General features: G+C 37.3%; 1 protein-coding gene across 1 annotated transcript in view; it reads left to right on the forward strand.

Moving 5' to 3' along the window:
- The window catches only part of LOC101862459 (proton-coupled folate transporter-like), a 14,603-nt gene extending 12,899 nt beyond the window's left edge, over nucleotides 1–1,704 (forward strand). The window contains exons 5-6 of the mRNA XM_013086298.2: nucleotides 666–864; nucleotides 1,490–1,704. Of these exons, the coding sequence (XP_012941752.1) occupies nucleotides 666–864; nucleotides 1,490–1,625 (335 nt within the window). The 3' untranslated portion in view covers nucleotides 1,626–1,704. The remainder of the gene's footprint in view (nucleotides 1–665; nucleotides 865–1,489) is intronic.
- The last annotated feature ends 8,938 nt before the right edge of the window (nucleotides 1,705–10,642 follow it).

Below are 10,642 nucleotides of genomic sequence, written 5' to 3' on the forward strand. Positions count from 1 at the left end.
ATGATGATGATGATGATGATGATGATGATGATGATGATGATGATGATGATGATGATGATGATGATGATGATGATGATGATGATAGGTTTTTTAAAATTGCCATTAGATGCTCTAAACTATATACTATGCCTCAATATCTTTTTTGCCTACTATACAACATAGATGGTGGTGATGATAAAGATGATGATAATTATATCTGGTTACACCCTTATGTCACATGGATAGTCTCTGTTTGAAAAAAGAACGTGATGGCACTGTGCTAATTCCCTTCCAAATTATTCAAGGCAGAATACACCATTCTCTATATTGATTGTAACTGGTATATTCAAGACATGGACTTTCTGTACTTATTCAAATTAGAGATTGTTTTATACCGCCATAAGGTTATCTTAAAAGTTTGTCTATTTATAGTCTTCAGATTGCTCAAGTCGTAATTGTGTATTGTTCCCAAAGATTGAGCTTTTTGTACAAGGCTGGGTATGAATGGAATAAATAATTATCTGGGACAATGATTGAGAAAGAAATAGACTATTACATGAGAAACGTGTCTTCTGAATGCGTACTTGCACATCATTTAAAATATTACCAGATGGGTAAATAATGCAGGTAGGGATAATGAAGACATGTATAGACTAATCTTGTCTTTTAAAAATTCCCTAACCTTGTTTTCCGTTCCATGACCTATGACCTGTATGTTCTGATCCCAGGAGCCCTTTTCGCCAGCCTGTCTGTAGTGGATGCGGTCTGTGGCATTCTTTCCTTCACGACGTATAGCAGTGTCTACCTTAGTACTGTGCAGTGGTACAGGGGAACCGTCTTTTTTGTCATGGCTGGCATTTGTGCCGTGAACATTCTGCTTTTCCTGTGAGTGTGATAAACACATACGTGTACTTTGAAAAAAAATTAGAAGAAACAAGTAAAAATCACCAAGTTGTAGGTTATGGTACCAAGAATTAGTGTGTGGGCTCATTAAAGATCAGAAAAGACATGCTTCTTATACCGTTTTATTTCCAAGTATTTGACACACTTCAATAAACCTAAATCAAAAACATATGTTTTGTTGTTTAAACAGTGATGATGGTGGTGGTGGTGGTGGTGGTAACAGAGATGTCGGTGTTGTTACATTACCTGCCCATCTTTTATTCGTTTATTTTTTTATTAAAATAAAATCCTTTTGTTTTAACTTAACGATTTTTGGCGTAACAAAGAAGCACGTGTCCGAAAGAACCGTTAAGAGGCTGCCACTAAAGATAAAACCAGCTGCCTTATAATAATATAATATAATAATTTGTTAATGTGATTGATTCAACTTTCTTTGTATCGAAATTAAAGCACAAAAACCATCATTTATGGAAAGATAGAATGAACTATGTGGTTCTCTTGTGAGAGTTACTCAATGTAATTTAGTATTTACGTTAGTTGTGAAGGATTCTATGATTAACGCCATGACCAAAATGTGTTTACAAAATTATTGAACTTTCTTCTTCAGCGCTTTCAAGAAAGTCAATACGAAATTTGACTACGAAGAGATCACTTGCACTGTTGAGCCACCACTTCATTCTGCCCGGGTTGGTAAAGGAGGTCTACATCCTCAAAGCAACAGAGCAGTGAACGAAACTCGCTGAAGAGAGCATTTTGTTGACGCACGGACTTCTTTGTCTTCTTCTTCTTCTTCTTCTTCTTCTTCTTCTTCTTCTTCTTCTTCTTCTTCTTCTTCTTCTTCTTCTTCTTCTTCTTCTTCTTCTTCTTCTTCTTCTTCTTCTTCTTCTTCTTCTTCTTCTTCTTCTTCTTCTTCTTCTTCTTCTCTTCTCATGGATTTTATTATTTCTTTCTGAGAAAGTTACCTTCCACAACCGTCCCAGCACGTCATACTCTGTGATCTCTGCATCATTTTTGCCTTTAAAAACGTAACTTTATTAGTCCATTCCATCATTCGTTTATTCGTTTAATCATATTTAGATCTACGTATATTTATGAATTTGTTTCATCGATTGTACTCATTCACTTGTTCGTTCTGCCATTTGTTTTATTGCATTCATTGATTTATTCTAAGTTATCAATTGAAGAGAATGAAAAAGTTGATAACTCATTCAAGCATGTTATGGTTACGAATTGAGATTATAAAAGAAAGATGAATTTTTACTTTTTTTCTTTCTTCTTTAAGGACCAATGTCACACAGTATACCTACAATAAATACATTTAATGAGATTTGTTTTCTCATGTGCTACTGCTGCTGCTGTTACAACTTCTGATGTTTCTGAAACAAACGCAGTATGGAGTAACATTATTATGATGTCGCTTTCGGCTTGTTATTCCTTGCCTACTGCAGGGCATTCCTGTCACAATTCATCTTTGTTTTACATCCCTTGTGATACTTTGTAAATGAAAGATTACTTATTGCAAATAAAGCACATAGAATGGAATTTTAATGAATTTTGTGTTTCTCTCTTTGCTTAATTTTTTTTAGTATGTCTTTATGTTCTTTTTGGAATATTGTTTGTTTGTGTGTGTGTGTGTTTGTGTATGTGTGTTGGTTTGTGTGTGTGTTTGTGAAAGAGAGAGATACAGTGTGTGTATGTGACCGCGTGTATGCGCGCGCGCGCTCGCGCGCGCGTGTGTGTGTGTGTCTGTATGTGTGTGTATGTGTATGTGAGTGTGTGTATGTGTATGTGTGTGTGTGTGTATGTGTGTGTATGTGTATGTGAGTGTGTGTATGTGTATGTGTGTGTGTGTGTATGTGTGTGTATGTGTATGTGAGTGTGTGTATGTGTATGTGTGTGTGTGTGTATGTGTGTGTATGTGTATGTGAGTGTGTGTATGTGTGTTTGTGTGTATATGAAATATTTTTTGGACACGTCTTCTTCTAATCGTAGCTCAAGTTCTTTTTCTTGCCTCTTGGAATTTCTGGAAAGGTATGTCATTTCGTCTATCAATGTTTCATCTATCTATCTATCTATCTATCTATCTATCTATCTATCTATCTATCTATCTATCTATCTATCTATCTATCTATCTGTGTTTGTGGGTATGTGTTTCTGCGTTTATGTACTGGTCTGTTTGGTTTGGTGTGTTTCGTGTGAAACGTGCACAGGACTAAATACTCGTTATCTTTATGTTAGGCATATTAAAGTAAGAGTGAACAACCAGTGGTCCGAAATAGAATCGCGTTGTTTCAAGCACGCAAAATGTTTATGCTTATCATGAACGAAAACAACACGTTTTGCTGTAGGTGATATGTCATTAAAGGAACGTAACGTATGAACAATTCAAGCGGAGAGCTTTTCAGTAGAGTTTTGCCCACTGTTCTAAGTGACAGACAAATAGTACGTGTTTAGGGAACATGGCAGTCGCAATCATGTTTTACTGGAGGCAAGATTTACTTCGCCTCTATCCTGCCTTCAAAGAATCCTAATTTAGGATTAACTCTCTGCTGACGAATTGCAATGTTGGCTACAAGAAACTAATTATTGTTTTGTTTTTTTTACGTTTCATGTAGACGAGAATGCACGTGTGCATATTATAACATCAACTTAGAGGAACCTTTTATCTGCTACAAACTGAAGCTTAGATTAACACGAACGGTCGTTTAAATAGGATATGATCACCAAAATCTTTTAGGAAGGCAGTCAGTTAATACCAGAAGATAATATTGAAATTAATGGCAAAAACCCAACCACCTAAATCCACATGGAATTCTTCATGCCTGTTTACGTGCGCTGGAATATTTTTCATGAAGCTAGAAAATGATCTTTAACAATGATTGCAGTGATTTGACTTTAAGTATGTATGGCTGAAAAGCTGTCAAAGATTTTGAAGTCGCTTTGCTTTATACTGCGACTACACTTCTAGTTGCTTTTACCTGAGTAAGAACTAACACGCTTAAAATAGTTCCACCTTGCGTCCAGTGTAACATAGTGGGTACGCAGCTGGGTGTTTAAGCGGATCAAGTTGTAAGAGCATGACCCACAGGGACCGGAATGAAACGAAGTGGAAACGAACACACCAAGACACGCTCATGGTTAGTGTGTTAGCAAAATAAAACAAATATCTTTCTACGAAACAATACCAAGGCAATAAGGCTGAGAGAGGAACGTTTCAAATACTCTACTTTCTAAAACGATGAAAAGTGAGCTGAAGAATAAGAATACGAGATGTGAAGAGTTTGATTCTGGAGTTGTGGATAAGAAGCCTGGCTTCTCGAAGAACCCTAAGGTATGTCATGCTAAGAATATTTTACTGAAATAGAACGTTGTCCATGCTTCCCAAGGCACGGTACTTGAAGGGGGGGGGGGTAATAAAAGAAGAGAATTTGTCTCCGTTTATGATTACAATATACATAATTGTTACGATTGTCAAAGTATTGAGTCATTCCTTGTGTGCTACTCATCTACAAGAACGTTGTGAGACTGGTTTCTTCCCTAATCGAAGTAATGTTTATGAAATTTTAAAAAATATTGGAATGCATGCGTAAATAGCAAATGAATTAATCGACTGAACAGTCGAACAGAAGTGAAAAAGAAATGTATTCACTTTGCAACTGTACTCAACATTTCAAGGCGTCCTCCATGATTTTAGGATTAAAAATTTTTTTTTTAAAGGTTCCATTTTTATTGATCACGTTGGGAAATTTGATACACATATAAATACATACCTGCCCGTGTGCAATGACGTTGTTGCCCAGGACAGGTAATACAGGTTATACAGGTAACATGTTATTGTTGTTATAGTTTTCAAATCCCTTTAGCTGCGAGCATTTCGCTCTTGGCAGCGCAATGCCTCCCTCAAGTAACCACATGTCCTTGTCATCTGGTCAACACCAGAGTACAGGTAACATATAAATACAAGAATATATTGTCGATGTTATTCCCAAACCGGCTACATGCAAAATTTTCACTTTTTGCTTTATTAGCTTAATGAATTGTAAATAGCATGATACGTGTCCCCAATAAATATGAAGTTTAAAAAAAAGAAAGAAATATGTTTTAATTGAGACTTTCCAAAACAGACACCTGCAACTGGGGAAAAAGTGTCCTGGCCCAACCAGCCATGTACGTAGCCGTTTCGGTTCCAGCAGGCCGTCTTGACACATGTCGAAACGCGTCATCCAAACCGGCTACATGCTTCCCCGGCGCGCATCACCTCCAGGTTCCATAAAAAGGGTTTTTTTCCCCTTGATCTAGACTGAATGTAGAATTTTCATCAGTCTTCATCAAGATATAATATTATAGTCCTCAATTAAGTGACTTGTTTTCTTAAGTTTGATTCGATTTACTAGATTAAATTTGTTAAATAATTTATTATGCATCTAGACATAAGAACATGGCAGACCAAAACATCTATAGAGTTCGAGCCACATTATGGACCCGAACTTTTACGACAAGCCCTCATTTTCTTATTTTTCTTGTTCTAGTTCTTATTATTGCTCTTGTTCTTGTTCTTGTTCTTGCTCTTGTTGTTGATGTTGTTGTTGTTGTTGTTCTTCTTCTTCTTCTTCTTCTTCTTCTTCTTCTTCTTCTTCTTCTTCTTCTTCTTCATTAACTGTTGTATTGTAGCAGCTACTGTAGCAATACAAAACTAATACTGTTTCATTGTTGACAACCTGGGTACAATCCTTTTTGTTCTTGGAATTATCTTTTGCTGTGACCATGGATGGAACTGATACATGTATTATTCATTGATCTCTCGCAAAATTTAACGTTTCAGTCGTGATGTATAATATACGGTGGCTGGGATCGTTTACGTATGATTCACACATCACTAATCAATAAGGCTATCTATTTAAATATTCGGCTTTGGCATTATTATGCCAGAGACATGATTTAGCAGATGTAGTGGTTCCAGGAAATAACCCCCGTCGGCGGGATCTATAATTCACGACTGGTACAGAAAGGACCAAGAACAAGTCATTGAATGAAAACAAAACCCACCAAAACATTAATTATCAAACTTTTTTGTTGTTTACAGAATAGTTCAGCCTTGTTAAAGCTGTTCTTCAATAATCAATGCTAGTCTTTTTCAAATATCACATTTCCTGACATGTTGGCCTGAGTCTGAGGATACATGATGGATTCCCTACCTCGAGAACAATGCCTGGTAAACTGAGTCTGGTAAACACATTGGAGAAGACCGCGGACGATGGCAAATGTACTCCAGCAAAATATCCAAGATTCACCTCTATCATGGAGCTACGGCATTGCTCATGGCTTTCATCATCGACTCCGCTTCACCCTGGTATTTTGAACATTTCAAGTTCAGAAATTATTACTGATCTTCTTAAGAATGACCCTGAGTTTGAGAATGTTTTTCTACACTGTTACTAGAGATTCCCACACCTCTAGACAGCAATAAAGGGGTGGAGGGGGGGGGATAAATGGACATAGGATTGGAAGGCAGCGGATTGCACATTAACTGTTGTGATGCATGCAGAAGGAAGAAATTCTTGCGACAAGATTATAATGGACGCGTGCGACAGAGAGGTGAGTGGAAGAGCAATGGAAGAAGAAAATAGTAAAAATTATCATGGTGGGGGACTTCCTTCTCGAAAGAAAGAGATTGGCTAGCACAAGTGGAGATAGAATGAGACCAAAAGGCCGGGATAAATAAAAGGCTAGAATATCTCAGCAGAAACAAAAAGATGATCTCGTTAGAATAATAGATATCATTGTGACGAATTCAGTGATGAGGAAAGAGACAGATATTTACAAATCATATAAACTCACATAGGTACTGAGGCGGACCTTTGTAATTCATTGAAAAAAGATTATGTGAACGGGGGAAGTGCTTTCTGCGCCTTAAACAAGAAACCAAATGTTTAGAAAATAAAGCGCACCCAGGTATTTTCAACAACGTAGCTGGCAGTTTACGGAGAAGAGTTTGGTGACAGTTTTTTATGTCAACCATCGGATTTTGGAACATGATGTGTTAGGAACTGGGTGATAAATGAACAGTCAAACATGAATGCACGTGTGGTCGATGCATCCCCTGTGTTGAGGGGTTCTTCAACCAACAAGTTATTACGACTATCATCACATTACTGTATGGCTGAACTATTTTAGGAAAATTCGATACCCTTTGTAGCATATTATTATTTTCTGTACCATAACAAAGATGCTGTATAACAAGATGGTTCACTCGTCTCTTTGAGCCAATTAAAAATGTGTCCTCAAAATCCAGCGGTGCCATCTTCGAAAAAGCGCCAGCTTTGCGAACAGGTTTACCCTTCTTGTGTGGACAAAAAATCAAAGTTTTTGCATAATTTATCAATAAAATTTCGGAATAATGCGTTTTTTTTAAAGTTACTCTGACAAAATTCCTCTTCAGGTAGAAGGGGTGACTGGGTTTTTTCCGTTTAATTTGGATTTAGAGCGAGAGGCAAGAGGTCATTAAAATAAAATATACCCAAAACTTCGAACTAAGCGAACCGGAACAGCTGATACCCAAGGGGCAATCCCTATTCTTCTTCTGGAGCAGCGAAAGAGAGCTTCAAAACAAAGATTGCAGCGACATCTGAACCAAAGCGCGGACTTGCGCGGACACTTTTTGGCCGAGTGAACTATCTTGTCATGTACAACCTTTGACCATAATCATTACTCTATGATCACCACTATTCGTTATCTCTTTTTGTCTTTATTCGATATCTCATTAGAATCATTATTGGATATTTCTGTGGCACTGTAAATATTGGATACCCCCCTTGTCTAATCAGTATTCAATAACTCCATTACTTTTCGAGTTTCCCAAGCCTGTGATTATTCGATTCCGCTTAAATCTAGTCCTTATTTGAGACCACTTTCTAAATAATGTAATCTTACTATGCTCTAAACTCTTAATACTTCATCACCGGCTCAGATTTTTCAGTCAGTATTCGATACTTCCCATGCCCTTAATCCATTGTATTATTATGTTAACTGTTAACCACAATTTCATTTCATGAATTTGAATGAGGTAAAGTGAAGTGGACTGAGATCACCTTACCTTTCGTACACATCTAAAGAATAAAGCCATTTTGTTTATATAATTAATGTGCAGACATTTAAATTATACTATGGTTGTGCTTAGACTAAATCCACATATTTGTTGTTTAAAAATCAAAATCAATGATGTTTCCTACGGCATACAAAGAATCGCAACATTTCCCCTATTTCGGAAAAAACCTTGCTTGTTTTTTTTTTTTCATTATTTAAAACGGCTTTTCTGTTGGTCTGTTCATTTTTGTATATTAGACCTTTTTAGGCCATTGTCTCCCTTACCCAAGCATTTATTAAGGGTTGTAGTAGTAGTAGTATAAGGTTTTACGGCGCTCGCAACTGCTAAGGTCATATGAGCGCGCGAATTAAGGGTTGCTGTTGATGAAATACTTCATTGAATCTACTTCATGAATGAGGAATCCTCAGGTATAATTGTGACTGGGTGTTCTACCTTCAAAATCAACTATGTTTGGCCCCGTAAGTCATTCCACATTTCAGCGGGGAGGCGATACGGTATTGTGAAAAAAAAAGTGTAGGCCTAACGATCGGTTAATCTGACTCGTGAAGCAAAGGCTGGAGATGAAGGGGAGTAACCGAGGAAAAGGGTCGATCACAACAAGTACAAAAACAAGAACGCCCATACCTCCAGCTCAACATGGTCGATGGTGTTGTTGTTGTTGTTGTTGTTTTGTTGTTGTTTTTGTTTTTTGTTCGTTTTGGGTTTGTTTTTATTTTCGTATTTTGCTATCATTTGTTTGTTTTTTTGTTTGCTGTTTTTTTCTGCTTTTATCTATTTTCCCTTTTTTTGGCAAGTGTTCACTGCGCTTGCAACTGCATAATGTCATAAGCTGTTAGATCTTACCTACCCTAAGAACAGGGGTGTGGCTAAAAGACAGCAGTAAGAAGGGGCCAATGAGTAGCAGAAGAAAGGCTGCAGAAACAGTTAGGGGCCCAGAGGAGGCGGCAAAGGAGGTCGAGGTGGGGGCAGATAGTGGAGACGAGAGACATGGTTAGATGTGGAAAGGAGGTGAAAGGAGACAAATTTAGAAATAAAAATTTTCCATCGCTGCCAGATTTCGAAACCGGGACCTATTGAATGAGATGCGAACATCGAACCTCAAGACTACGAGAGCACCCGATGGTGGTAGTTGTGCCACCGAGAGACAGAGAAAGAGAAAGACAAACACACACACACACACACACACACACACACACACACACACACACACACACACACACACACACACACACACACACAAACACACACACAGCGAAAGAGACAGAGAGAGACAAAGACAGACAGACAGACACAGAGAGAGAGAGAGAGAGAGAGAGAGAGAGAGAGAGAGAGAGAGAGAGAGAGAGAGAGAGAGAGAGAGAGATAGAGAGAGCGAGAGGGGTGGACAGAGACAGAAAGACAGAGACAGAAAGACAGAGACAGAACGCAGCGGAGAATAGGCAGGAGAGACGGAGAGTTCACACCTACTAATAATAAATGGAATATATGTACTTGGATAAAGGCTCCAGGTTCCATTTATCTCTGTAAAGTATCCTCTCAAAATCCATTTCCTCAGTCATTTCCCTTTCTCCTCGAGTCTCATTAAGGGATTGTTTGACCTAAAAGGTGTTCTTTTTTTATACCACAACATCACCTCACAAGTAAAATGTTTAAGACTTAAAAGAGACATAACACAGTTGATTTTGAAGGTAGAACACTCTGTCACAATACTAGAGGAGTCCTGTTTTATGAAGAAGGTAACATCTACCGGAAATAACTGTTTGGGTAAGGGAAACAATTACCTTAAAAAGTCTCGTTAGACAACAGTAAACAGAAAAGCCGAAAAGCCGCTTTATTAAGTGAAAAACAAATCTAGCAAAACTTTTAGATGTTAAAATATTTGGAAATGTTTCAAACCTTAGTAAGCCCTCAGAAAGCACATTTTTCAAAATGAACAAAATGACAGAAAAAAATATTCTAAGCAAAACCATAATATAATATAATTGTTAGCACACCGACTATATAAACGAATCGAGGTACTTGATAAATGCATGCAACATGTAATGTGGTCCCTTGACACTTCACGTCTTGTGCTCCTCACTATGGCGATATTCTACTAGTTCATTAAATTGGGTGATAATTTTAAAATTTCAATCAATAACTAGACTTGACGGTCATAGTTAGTATTGACTGATAACAGCCAAAGATTGTTTGTTACTATATATACGTAGCGAATAATGCCAAGGTCGAATGATGACACATAATTATCAAATAATTAGAACCCATACTGTTGGTATCGAATCTTTGATCTTAAACGGTGATAACTATAACCATCAAATGATAATAATATTGAAAGTGTCAAATTGATATCGATTAGGTATTTAAGTTAAGGAGGTGTCGAGGTTTAACTATTTAAGACCGTACTCAGACAGTAATCGTTAGCATGAATCCTCTGACCACTGGAAACCCACCCAGAGTAAAGTTTAAAGCAAAGCTTATGCATTTTCAGATTTCGTTCGTTTTGCTAATTCTAGTCAAAGCATGATAAAAGAGCTGCACATGCTTTTCATGGGATCAGTACCACCCACAGATTAAAACTAGTTCATCAAGAAGGGATTTTTTATATACTACTATAGTAAGGAGATTTACAATTCTCGGGGTTTTTAAAAACGAAAC

The sequence above is a fragment of the Aplysia californica genome, unplaced genomic scaffold (genome assembly GCF_000002075.1).
Source record: "Aplysia californica isolate F4 #8 unplaced genomic scaffold, AplCal3.0 scaffold00001, whole genome shotgun sequence".
NCBI lineage: Eukaryota > Metazoa > Mollusca > Gastropoda > Aplysiida > Aplysiidae > Aplysia > Aplysia californica.